Genomic DNA, 12,067 nt, shown 5'->3' with positions numbered 1-12,067 from the left:
GTAACCAGGGCTGCTGCTCTCTGTGAATCATAGTGGCAGAAGCTTGTGATGGAAAAGACCTGTTGGGTCCTAGCTAGTCCATCACCCAGTGGATCAGTGCAGAATTGTCCTCTACAGTATATTCTCCAGCAATATGTCCAGCCACTTTTAAAAGCCTCAAGGGGTGGGGTTTCCACCACTTTTCTTGAGAGATATTTACACAATTTAATAGATATCACAGTTCAGAAGTTTTCTCTGATATTGAAATTTTCCTTTGCTTGATTTCATCCTAGTTACATCCTGTTGGATCTCCCGGAACACCTCCTTTCCCATCTTGGTGCTTCAAATATTTGGACAGGATTTCTGGATAGCCTAAATCTCCCCTTCCTTAATTCCATGCTATTCCTCTAACTGTCTATCCAGAGTGCTCTCCTCCTTGCTATCCACACCTGCCTTCTCTTATCTTGGGTCTCACTGTAGTTGTCATCTAACCACGATCGACATACACATCACCTCTTAATCTTGAAGGGAAGTGGTTGAAGCCCCACTACTGGGGACACTTACAACTAGACCAGACCAAGCAACTAGTAAAGGTACAACTGAGCCGCAATCCTGCATTGGCAGGGGAATGGGCTGGATCTCCTAATAGGCCTCTTCCATCTCTAAAGTTGATGGTTATATGAAATCAATGCCTGGTTTTATTGCTGAGTGGCCCAAGATCTATAAATATGAAAGTGTGACTATAAAATGGCAGGGAACATGTGGAAAGAAGCCAGCATGCAAAGCAGTGGAATAACGAAATCCTTTGCATTCTCCTGATTATATCATTATATCAGCAGAGAAGGCAGTATATTATACCAAGAGATTATTGCTTCCTCCCCATCTCCCCCACACTGCCTAGACACACTGTGTAAAGAAGGCAGTCGGTGCATGCTGAGGACTGTCAGCTCTTTCCTTGCTCTCTGCCTAGCCTGCTCTACATTCTCTGTGCTTTGCAGGGGTGGACGACGGCGCTGACATTCCCCGGGAGCTGGTTGTGGGGATCTATGAGAGGATCCAACAGAAAGAGCTCAAATCCAATGAGGATCATGTGACCTATGTCACCAAGGTGGAGAAATCCATAGTAGGGATGAAAACAGTGAGTTCTTAACCTCTGCTCTATTCTTCTCACCTCTACTTCCTCACTCCTCTCATCTCCTCCTCTGTCCTGCCTTCTGTTGCAGCTGCAGCCTTCCTTCTCCATTCACCTGTTTTTCTATAGTCCTTTCTTTCTCTCTTTCCACTCCCTTCTGTCCTTTAACATTTGCTCCCTTTTCTTGGATTCCCTTCTTTCTTGCAATCTCATTCTTTCTTAATGGTTCTGGAGCTCCCTTAGCCAGAATTTGTCTTAGCTGATGCACTCATCCTCTAGCCAAGAGTCTTATCACGGGCCCTGCCTGCTGACACCTCAGAGATACACCGCAGTGCTTCAGACTCTCTTTCAGGTTTTGTGAGGACATAGGAAAGGAAAGGAAAAGTCTGATAGAAAGCGATCTCAGCCAGCTCTCCCAGGAGCTCCTTGAGGAGTGCAAGGGTTAGGAGAACACCAATGGTTTCCTTAGCCAGGACTAATAAGTAATGCAAAAACACACCATTGACCTCAACTGTGTGAAATAATCTCCAGAAGGGCCAGAAAGTTACAAACCCACAGCTGGGGTGATGGCAGGATGCTGAAGAGGGTAAGCAACCACCCATGATCTCTGTAAGCCAGACGTGGTGATCTGATTCAATAATAAGAGGGCTTCCAGTGACTGCCTGCCCCACCACTCCATCGGGTTCCTCAGAGTCAAAGGGTGCAGGCCAGTTCTTGCTGTGGCACATGGGGAAAGTGATGGTGAGGAGAAGGATGCAGGTGGGCAGAGCTGGCCCATGCCACTGCACGAAGGTTTGAGTAGCTAGAAATGACACTGAATCGTTTGGGTTGGGAGGGCAGTGAGAACATTTCCCACTTAACTTCTCTCTTGGGCCTTGCAGGTTCTGTCTGTGCCCCATCGCCGGCTGGTCTGCTGCAGCCGACTTTACGAGGTGACGGACGTGAATAAAATGCAGAAGCAGGCTGCTCACCAGAGGGAGGTGTTCCTCTTCAACGACCTACTGGTGGTGAGCATGCTCTGGGATGTTAGGCAGGAGAGTGTGCCAAAGGAGGAGCTGGAGATGTTGTGAAAGTCAAAAGTATAACTGGGTTCAAAAAAGAACTAGATAAGTTGATGGATGATAGGCCCATCAAGGGTGATTAGCCACGATAGTCAGGGACCACGCAACCCCATGCTCTGGGTGTCCCTAAACCTCTAACTGCCAGAAGCTGGGACTGGATAGCAGGGGATGGATCACTCAGTAATTGTCCTGTTCTGTTTATTCCCTCTTGAAGTATCTGGCACTGGCCACTATTGGGAGAAAGGATACTGGACTAGATGGACCATTGGTCTGACCCAGCATGGCCATTCTTATGTCAAAGGAGCTTCTGAATTCTTTGGGAAACACTGTCAAAATGGTACAACAGGAAGGGGGACAGGCTGCTGGCAAAACTAGGCCATGGCAACCCCCAACCTCACATAAGAAGAGGCCACAGAATCCCGCCTCCCACTGTAAGAAGATGCCATGGCATCCCCCATGGTAAAACGGGGCAATAGCACCTAAAGGAATCTCAACCCTTCAATAAGTCATGTCCCATGGTGGTTCTGTGTCCCGTTAACAATCAAAGCAAGGTCAGTACTTTCCACAGTAACTCCATTCCTCTCAGTGAAGCTCAGTTCTTTATCTGTCAGTGCCGAGGCAGGCAGAGTTCCCCTTCTGTCTAAATCCTTCCTGACGAACACTGCCTAGCCACTGCCGTCTACCACTGCCGCATTCAGTGTAGATTATTCATTATTCACATAGTGACACAGATGTCCATGGCACTTTAAAAACACATTCCCTACCCCAGAGCTTGCAGTCTAATTTAAGCAGACACCAGGCAAACACTGAACAATCAGGAGCAAGACTGGGAGCAGAAAGGGTGGGAGAAAAGTGAAGCACTAGAAGCCTAGTGGTAAGAAATGAGTTTTCAGGAGTGATTTGAAGGTGGATTGGGAAGATGGTTGTTCCAATATTGGCTCAGGCTGTGCCTGTCCCTTGCATATGTACATAAGGGGGGAAAGGCTCCTTGTATGCTCACCCCCCATTGTACTCCCCATACAGGAGCTTGACGGTACGGACTGCTCCCTACTAGTGTCCCCTGGGGCACTAGCCAACTGAAAGGGGCAGGAAGCAGATGCAAGACAATGGCCAGACGTGCAGGGGAGAATGTGCTATGTCTTCTAAGGGGCAATGCAGCATGCACACTTACCCTGTATCCCGGGCACTCTGGAAGGCATGTTGTGGATGGCTCTATAATACCCTCTATGCTAGCCCATGCCTTCAATGGCATGCTCTGGCCCACAAGGGAGGGAGTGACTAAAGTCTGCTCGCAAAGTTGCAAATGGGAGAGTGTCAAAGAGAGGCCATCTAAGGAGCGAGGTCTGGAGCTTTGTGTACATAAGTGCAGCATGCAGAGTGGCATGACAGGGAAATCACTAGACAAAGAGCCTATGGGTTACCATTCATCACGCTGATGCTGCGTTAGCAGAGCTTTTCTGGAGCGCACTCGAAGCATTTTGCATTGTTCGTGCCTCATTCTTTCCCAGTGCCCTTAGCTGCTGATGTTTCTCTTTGACAGATCCTCAAGCTTTGCCCCAAGAAGAAAAGCTCCTCGACCTACACATTTTGCAAGTCAGTTGGCTTGTTGGGGATGCAGTTCCATCTCTTTGAGAATGAATGTAAGTCTGCTGTGGGCTGGCACCCTGGAGGGGATAGGCAGGTGGAGCTGGAGGGAAGGTCCCTGCTTCTGGAACCTCCAGCTGGAAAGGCTTCCATCAGCAGTGATTTGAGCACTGAGGGCTGAATTATTGCTGTATGGGAGCAGTGGGTCTGGGAGAAGTTGCTCCTACCCGCTATCCCTCTCATTGAACCTGCACAGGAGGCAGCTAGAATGTGTCTGCTTGCTCCCCCTGAGCACAAGAGGGGTACGGCTCACTGCAGCAGAGGGGGGTGCAGCCGGCTGGACTGGCGGTATGGGCAGGACCACACACATAGCAAGCACCAGATGGCGACCGTACCAGATGGAGCGCACTCTTCGCAAGTGTGGCTGCAGAGCTTGTCCCCCCCACAGGTGTCATGCCTCTGGCTCTACCTTCCACCCCACTGTTGTTCAGGTGCCGTGCCTCCTTCCACCACCCCAGAGGCGCCAAGACATAAAACAGCTGCTGGAACGGCAACCACAAAAGTGTGGCACGAGGCCAAACCTCATCGGCTTGACCTTGATGGTCTGGGAATGGAGCCATTATTTGTCATTATTTAGACTGGTTCTGTGGAGGAGGAGTGCCAGAAACACTCAGCCTAACTGATGGTGCCGGGTTCAGCGTGGGAGGAGATGGCAGCATTTGCACAAGCTGCTGCTGTTGCTCATTGATACTCATGGGTACCTGTGTGGAGTATGCCGTGGAGAAGGGAGATGATGATAATACTTAGCCCATCCTCAGCGCTCTTTGCAGACACTATTTCACCCTCACAGCACCCCTGCGAGATTGGTACGGGCTCTATGACTTACATCCCCCTTGTACACGTAGGGTGGTTGAGGCTGAGAGGTTAAGTGGCCCAAGGTCACAGAGGGGTGTCACTGTCAGAGCGGGGACAGTGAATTTAGAATTTATTCATGTTAGTTACCATAGTGCCTAGGGACCAACCAAGAATGGGGCCTCATCATGCTAGGCTGGGCAAACACAGAGCAGATGGTCCCTGCCCCCAAAGAACTTACAATGTCACTAGACAAGACGGACCCAGGGATGGGGAACGGGTAGAACACACAAGCTGAGCGAACAATGGGATGATGGCAAAGGGCACGTTAGTGCCACAATTGTTTGTTTATTTGGGTGGGTTTCGTTAGGAGGGGGATCAGCTAAATGGAAAGAGAAAGGAAGGGAGGGTGATGGGAACGGGAGAGAAGAGGGTGAGAGGGGCAGATGCAGAGTGAAGCTGAGGGGAAGAGACCTTGAAGGAGGGGCAGAGTGGAGCGAACAGCCACTCAGCACAGGGCAGAGAAAGTCCAGTTAAAACTGTAGAAAATTCTCTGAATGTCTGGAGGTCCCTGCTTTGGCTGCTTCTGCAGCTCCCCTACTGGCTGGAGACTGGAGTCTCTGGCTGGTTCCTTTCTGCATCCACTTTCGTTCTCAGAACACTGGCCCTCATCTCTCTATGCGCTTTCTGCTCCCTTTGCATCTCCCCTGCCACATGCCCTATAATGCCTTCCATTGGGTGGGAAAGAAATGAGTCTATCCGGGTTAGGGTGGCCACTCACGCATTCCCTGAATACTGGACAGGAGTGGTGTACTCCGGCCTGGCCAGCAGGACCTCGCACACACCATGCGTGCAAGTTCATGCCAGCAGAGGCAGAGCGTGCTCTTCAAAATGGCATCCCTTATCCAATACTGTCCACATCCAGTTTTGTCTCAGTACTGGAGGACAAACCACTGAAAAATAGGCCTGTCTGTTTTAAAGCTGGATGAATGGAGTGTGTCTCCCTGTGTCCTACTTCTTCTCTCTGCACAGTGGGATCGCCTCTCAGTATAGGTGGTGGCCCTTTCTGGCTGGGACAGAAAGCAGGCTATGACCCTTGTATACCCATGTCTCCTTCCCTGCCATGCTCCCTGCTGGCTAGGACAGAGACCTAGAGTGAATTCCTGGCCCCACCAGAGTCAATGGGAGTTTTGCAATTGACTTCAATGGTGCCAGGATTTGTTCTGTCTCCTGCTGGGTGAGAGAAAGATTTGTTGCCTGAATGTAAGCCCTTTGCTCCTATTCCAACCAAGTGCCCTACTGTCATGTCTCAGTGCTGAGGGTTCCCAGAACACATGGAACATATCAGAAGCGTTACAGTTATTATTCACAGTGCTGGAGTTTCCTGCATGCTGTGCTGGTATTTAGTGGGGTTACTGCAGTGGTATGTCAGTGCTGGAGGTTGCTGGCCTCTGCACTGGACTGTAGTATTTGTGCTTGCACCATATTTTGCAGAGTTCCTTTTTTGCCGTGCTGGGATCTACAGAGGAAATGCAATCACATGGCAGTGGTGGCAAATACCAGTTACATAGTACTGTCGTGACTGCAAGGGAGGTGCGGCAGTTGTGTCTCGGCGCTGCAGGAGACAGGTCCTGTGCTGCACGATGAGACAAACCCTTGTACACTCACAGCTCTTATGCTATAGGACAGCGTAGGCTCTGTGACCTGAACAGTGCAGGTTCCCACATGCTGCCCTGCGCTATAGTACGACGATGCACTGCATCTGTGCATCAGTGCTAGAAAGTCTTGAATGTCGTGCTGTAGTGGGAGTGATGCAGCCACATCTCAAGCAAGGGCTGGTGCTGTTAGGTCTGGGTTTTTCGTTCTTCCAATCTGTTTTCATGTCTTGTTTTCAGATTACCCCCATGGCATCACCCTGGTGACTCCAGTTTCAGGCTCAGATAAGAAACAGGTACTACACTTCTGTGCTCTGGGTTCAGAGGAAATGCAGAAATTTGTGGAAGATCTAAAAGAGTCAATAGCAGAGGTGATGGAGCTAGAACAGATACGAATTGAATGTAAGGCTTCCAGCGTGATCCAGACTCCATGCAGTCATCCTGTATGTATGTCCACGTGTGTTGGGGGGTTGAAGATCCCTTCCATGCGGGTGTATGTTGGAATATGCATGTGATTGTCCCTATGTATGTTCATATGCAGATATGACCTGTGAGTACCTGGGAAGATTCTGTATATATGAACTGGTATAAGCAGCAGGTTCTGATAACCTTCATCGCGCTGCATAATTTTACTCCATGAGAGGCAGCATGGCCCAGTAGACTGGGTACCGGACTGGGAGTTAGGAGACCTGGGTTCTGTTCACAGCTTGCTGGTAACCTTGGACCAGTCACTGCACCTCCATCTGTGTTTTGCTGGGTGAAATTCTATGGCCTGTGCTCTTCAGGTCAGGCTAGATCAGGAGGGTTCCTGCTGGCCTTAATATCTCTGAATGGATGAGTATTCCCATTGGAGTCAACTGTATCACTCGTGGAGTAAGGTGCTACTCCCTGGGAATGTGGGTGTCAGAGTCTAGCCCTCCATGGGGCTTTACTGGCATGTGCATACACAGCATCTCTAATTCCTATTTCTCTCCTGTCTTCCTTTGCCTCTCGGTCTCTCCCTTCTTGTTTGTACGTCTTCTCTTCTGGCTGACTTTCTCTTCTGTTTCTTTGTCTCACTTTCACTCTTGTCCCTGTCTCTCCCCATTCACTGTTATCCTTCTGACTCTCAGGGGAGCTGGAGAAGCAGCAGGGGGCAAAGACTCTTACGTTAAAGACCAACGGGGCTCAGATGGAACCACAGTCCAAGCAAGCATCTCCGACAGGTTAGCGGTCACTCTCCTTTGGGGGCTGACTGTGCAGCTGTTACTCAGACGCTCACCCAAGTATTCACGTTGACTTCAGTGGGCGCTAGTGCTCAGCATTGTGAGCAAGGGCTGGGCCCTCAGCAAATAGTGGAAGTGAGGTGCGCATAAGTGCTCAGCAGGTACCTCAGAAAATTCTTTAAAAGCCTCTTTGAGGGCCACCCCAACTGCAAAATAGCCACAGCGAACCCTTGGAGGGAAAAGCGACAGACCAAAGTCCTTTCTTTATCCCAAGAATGGGCAATTGCACTATAAGCTATTTTCACACCCTCCTACCAACCTGCCATGTCTAGGTAGCACAGGCTTTATGTTCATTCCTGGCTTGGCTTCTCTGCCACGGCTGCCAATTAAGGCCAGACACAGTGATGATTTGGGCACGAGTCCACAAGAAACTGAGCTGGGGTCAGCAGCTCATTTCATCTATCCCACCAAGTGATTATCACATGATAACAACAGTCAGTTGCCATCAGTCTGAGCTGGAGTTGAACCTAGAGGCTCCACAGCACCTCACCAGTCCTGTGAGCTGCCACAGCCTCAAGCCATGCTCCTTCTGATGTCATGAGACATAGGTTTCCTCACTGATAGGTCTGTTTTATTTCAAAGGCAAGAAGGAATTGGGGGAGAAGGTCTCAGATAGCACAGTGGAGGTAAGTAGAGCACAGAGCAGCTGAGGTAAGTAATTCTCTCTCACTTCAGCTCTTCTCACATTCTCTGTTGTTTCTTTTCTCAGGTTTTAATCAATGCCTCCCCAGCCAGACTGACAATTTTACCAATTTCCAGAGATACAATTAAAAGTTACTGCTAGGACGGGTAATACAACTTTCAAATCCAAACTAAACTTCAAAGCATTTTCAATCCGTCTTTATAACTGCAACATCCCTCATGGACCAAGCTCCCGAATGCCATAGACTAACCCGCGCTGCTACCTAAGGGAAAACTGAGAACCCAGCTAAAAACTTGCCTGGACAGGCCACTGACATTGCTAACGCCATGCAGCCACCAGTGCGAACTTACCCGCAGTAACCTTCCCTGCAAACCTTGCCCCAGAGATTCACTTTCCTATGCAGGGAGCTCCACTGTCCGGTTTGCACACATTTCGGCAGGGACCGCCGGTTCCTAGCAGATACTCTTTCCTACGCAGAGAGCCCCATTGCCTCCCAGCTGCCCGTTCTCCCAGCATAGCTGTAGCACCGAGGAGATCTCCCCTGAGTGTCTTAGCTGCCCTCAACCTGGCCTTTCTCAAGGCAGTTCTATCCCCCGGCAGATGCCTCTTGCCATAGTGCACTCCATCCCTCTGCGGCTCTCAGTCCCCTTTGGGGGAAGAGGAAGCTGCATTTCCCTGCAGACACCCATTTCCTGACATAGGTGCTTTCAGTCCTCAGCTTCCAGTTTCCACTGGGACTGATGTTTGCCTGCAGCTTATTGCCTCAGTGAGTTGGGGTGCTGCGAGCACTTCAGGCCCTGCAGCCACTCTTTCCTAGCGGAGGCTCCATCACCTCAAAGATACCCATTCCTGAGGGAAGCTCAGTTACCCTGCAGCTTCCCCGGAGAGCTCCATTCCTCATAGGCACCAGTTCCCAGTGGGTCGTGCCATCTGCCGGCAGATGTACATTCTGCCACTGTCCCCCATGCACTTACTCTTGTGGGGAAGCACCAGCAACCTGCAGATACTTTTTCCCATGTCAGACTTCTGTTCCCCTCAGAGTGACCCAGTTCTGGAGGCAGCTTCCCTTCCTCACAGCCAGTCAGTGCCCCGGGAAAGCCCAGCCACCACCCATCCCCCCAGGGGGAGTCATCCATTGGCAGGGGGAGCTGTGCTATCACCCAGTCCCCCTGAGGGAGTCTTGTGTCCTCCCTGCCCCCCAGTCCATCCTGCCTTCCTCCCTGGGGCCAGCCAGCCTCCCTCCCCCGGCCCGGGGATCTCCACCACCTGGCAGACACCCATGGGCAGGGAGAACTCTGCCATCAGCCAGTCTTCCCAGGAGAGCCCCACTCGCTTCATTGTCCTGCAGCCACCCACTTCTGGGAGCTGGCTCTTGCCCTACCGACCCCTGTTTCCCGGGGAGTTCCATTACATTTGAGCTTCCTCCCCATTTTCACTCTGGAATCAGTGGGTGCCCATACGTGGGGGACTCTCTTCAGGTCCATGGAGACCCCTGAAGCCTCTCTTCCTTTCCCCTCTTCCTTCTGATCACCCAGTAATTCGCATCAGCAGAAGAGCATCTCCATTTTCTCTGAGATTATCTAATCTGCTGCCATTTCATCATGCCTTTCTTTTATCATTGTACCAGCTAGATGGGTAATTTCTTTTAACTCATTTCCTTTCACTTACAAACCATCAAACGGATCGGCGGGAGCTGCAGTTTGCTGGAATATGTCAGATTTCTGCTTTTTTTCCTTTGTAAACAGCTTAGCAAATCATGTTGTGCACCTTCCTGCTCAGGGAGCTGGGGCGGGCGCGAGTCTCGCTCTGAGCCTCAGCCAGTGTCACTTTGCAGAACTGTACAACCTTGATTATCTGAAACCCGGCTCACCAACCCACCTGCCCTGCTGCCTGGAGCCAGGGCACAGCCTCCAAGGGCAATTCATTACAATGAGAATTCTCAGATACCGCCACTATCAGAACTCATTCACATGCCCCGGGAGGTTCGGATAATCAACGTCTGCATTGCATTTGGAAAGGCTGCTCCTGCCTTTAATGGGATGGCAACAAGAGGGCACCTTAGTTCTAGCTCGGGCATGGGAGGGGAGATAGCTATTGTGCGGGGAGAGGGAGCTGTGGCTGGGGATCATGCTTTGGGTGGGTTATGGTTGATGCGCATGAGAGATTGTGGGGCTCAGGGCAGCCAGTAGTAGCAGCTGGGAAAATGTCTTGTAACATTTAATGCTTCTTTGACTGTTTCTAAACTAGGTGTCAATTCACAACAGGCTTCAAACGTACCAGCACAACTCCATCCTGGGGCCCGAGAGTGGAACGCAGGCCAGCACGCGTCCTAACATGCCACAGGAGAGGCTGGAGACAGCATTGGTACCCTCCTATCCCGCCTCGGCTGGGACACTTGTACAGTGCCAGCAGATTGTCAAAGTCATTGTCTTGGACAAGCCGTGCCTCGCTCGTATGGAGCCGGCCCTCAACCAGACTCTGACCCGCTACGTCTCCTCCGATTCCTGCAGCTCCACCCCGTTGCGCAGTGCAGGCAGCGGGCTCCAAGGGACCCCAGTGAAAATCATTCATCAGCCCCCACTTCCGCCTCCACCACCACCCTACAACCACCCACACCAGTACTGCCCCCCCAGCTCCCTGCTTCATAGGCGTAGGTACTCCAGTGGCTCACGCAGTCTAGTGTAGCCACACCACCAGCACCACCAAACAGCACAGGTTTTCCCCGCGACCCTTTCTGTCTACAAAGAGATCTAGTTTGGGATTTATTTTTTAGTAAGAAGAAAAACCAAACCTGAGCAGACTTAACTCCTCCCCCTCTCCCCTGAGATGATGGTAATTGCGAAGAGCCCTTTATAGAAACTGCCAGTCCTGGAGCTCACACTTCCACCTGCGCCTCCCACCCAGCCGCTCACTCCAACTCATGCCTCCTCCATGGACCCCACCATAGTTCTTTGCCACCCTTCTCCCAGCGAGCTGGTTGGTTCTCTGCTTTGTTTGCTCTGTGTCTCATGTTTGCTATTTCGACCCCTCTTTCTCTTCCTCACCCCTCTCCTCCACCTCACCTGTCCCCGGCCAAGATTTTATCACACGAAACTTCACCGGGTTCTGGCGGGAACAGACTCACCGTACAGGGCACTGACTTTGGGTAGAGCACAGGTGGGGTGGGCGGAGGAGCTGCTGTCACCAACACTGCTGCTGCCGTTGCTGCCTGCTAAGCTGGAGCTGAGAACTTGTGAGACTCATCACATGCTTCCTCCTCACCACCCTTTGGTATCTTCTCCTCTCACAGCAGCTGGTTCCGAGAGAGAGTGAGCAGGAGAAGGGGAGACTGTCCCAAGCTGCGGCAGAACCCAGTGATGGCCTCACTTTGAACACCAAAACTCTTTCTGTTGTTAAATTGGGACTCTATACCAAGAGAGCTTTGCTGAGATCCAGCAGAACTCATCACATGTAAATACCCCTGTGTGGTAGAGTATGCTCAGTGCATGCTTAGGAAAGGAAAAACCAAGTTGGGGGGCGCAGAAGGGAGAGTTTAGACCCCCCCCCCAAAACCTTTCTGGGGTGACTGCTTTCTCAACGAGCTAGTGCTGTCTGGATCTGTGGTGCGCGCTCACAGACGCACACAGGTTGGTCTTTTCTGGCACAAAGGAGTATGCGCCAACACCTGGAGGACTCCCCCAGCCCCAACCGCACCTGTGTCCTCTCCCAGCTGATTTTGTGTCTCCTTCTCACTGGAATTTGTGCTCTTGAGAAAAAGCCAAATGTTAAGTTCACCTTCTGGGATGGAAAAATCCCTTCATTTGATCCTTTCTATTCAGTGTTGCACGGAGGGGACTGTTTGGAGCCCACCCTCCTGATGGCCTTGGGGACCCACGCTTTAAACATGGCTCCTGCTT

The 12,067-nt window shown here is 51.1% G+C and overlaps 1 protein-coding gene across 1 annotated transcript in view; it reads left to right on the top strand.

The window, feature by feature from the left end:
• IQSEC3 (IQ motif and Sec7 domain ArfGEF 3) overlaps positions 1-8,312 on the top strand; it is a 28,969-nt gene extending 20,657 nt beyond the window's left edge. Inside the window, exons 6-12 of the mRNA XM_077807511.1 lie at positions 978-1,117; positions 1,993-2,118; positions 3,713-3,812; positions 6,504-6,665; positions 7,376-7,468; positions 8,111-8,154; positions 8,238-8,312. Coding sequence (XP_077663637.1) covers positions 978-1,117; positions 1,993-2,118; positions 3,713-3,812; positions 6,504-6,665; positions 7,376-7,468; positions 8,111-8,154; positions 8,238-8,312 — 740 coding nt within the window. The remainder of the gene's footprint in view (positions 1-977; positions 1,118-1,992; positions 2,119-3,712; positions 3,813-6,503; positions 6,666-7,375; positions 7,469-8,110; positions 8,155-8,237) is intronic.
• Positions 8,313-12,067: the final 3,755 nt, after the last annotated feature.

Source organism: Eretmochelys imbricata, chromosome 1, assembly GCF_965152235.1.
Source record: "Eretmochelys imbricata isolate rEreImb1 chromosome 1, rEreImb1.hap1, whole genome shotgun sequence".
NCBI lineage: Eukaryota > Metazoa > Chordata > Testudines > Cheloniidae > Eretmochelys > Eretmochelys imbricata.
Note: the sequence above shows the minus strand (reverse complement) of the source record. Positions and strands in the feature narration are given on the sequence as shown.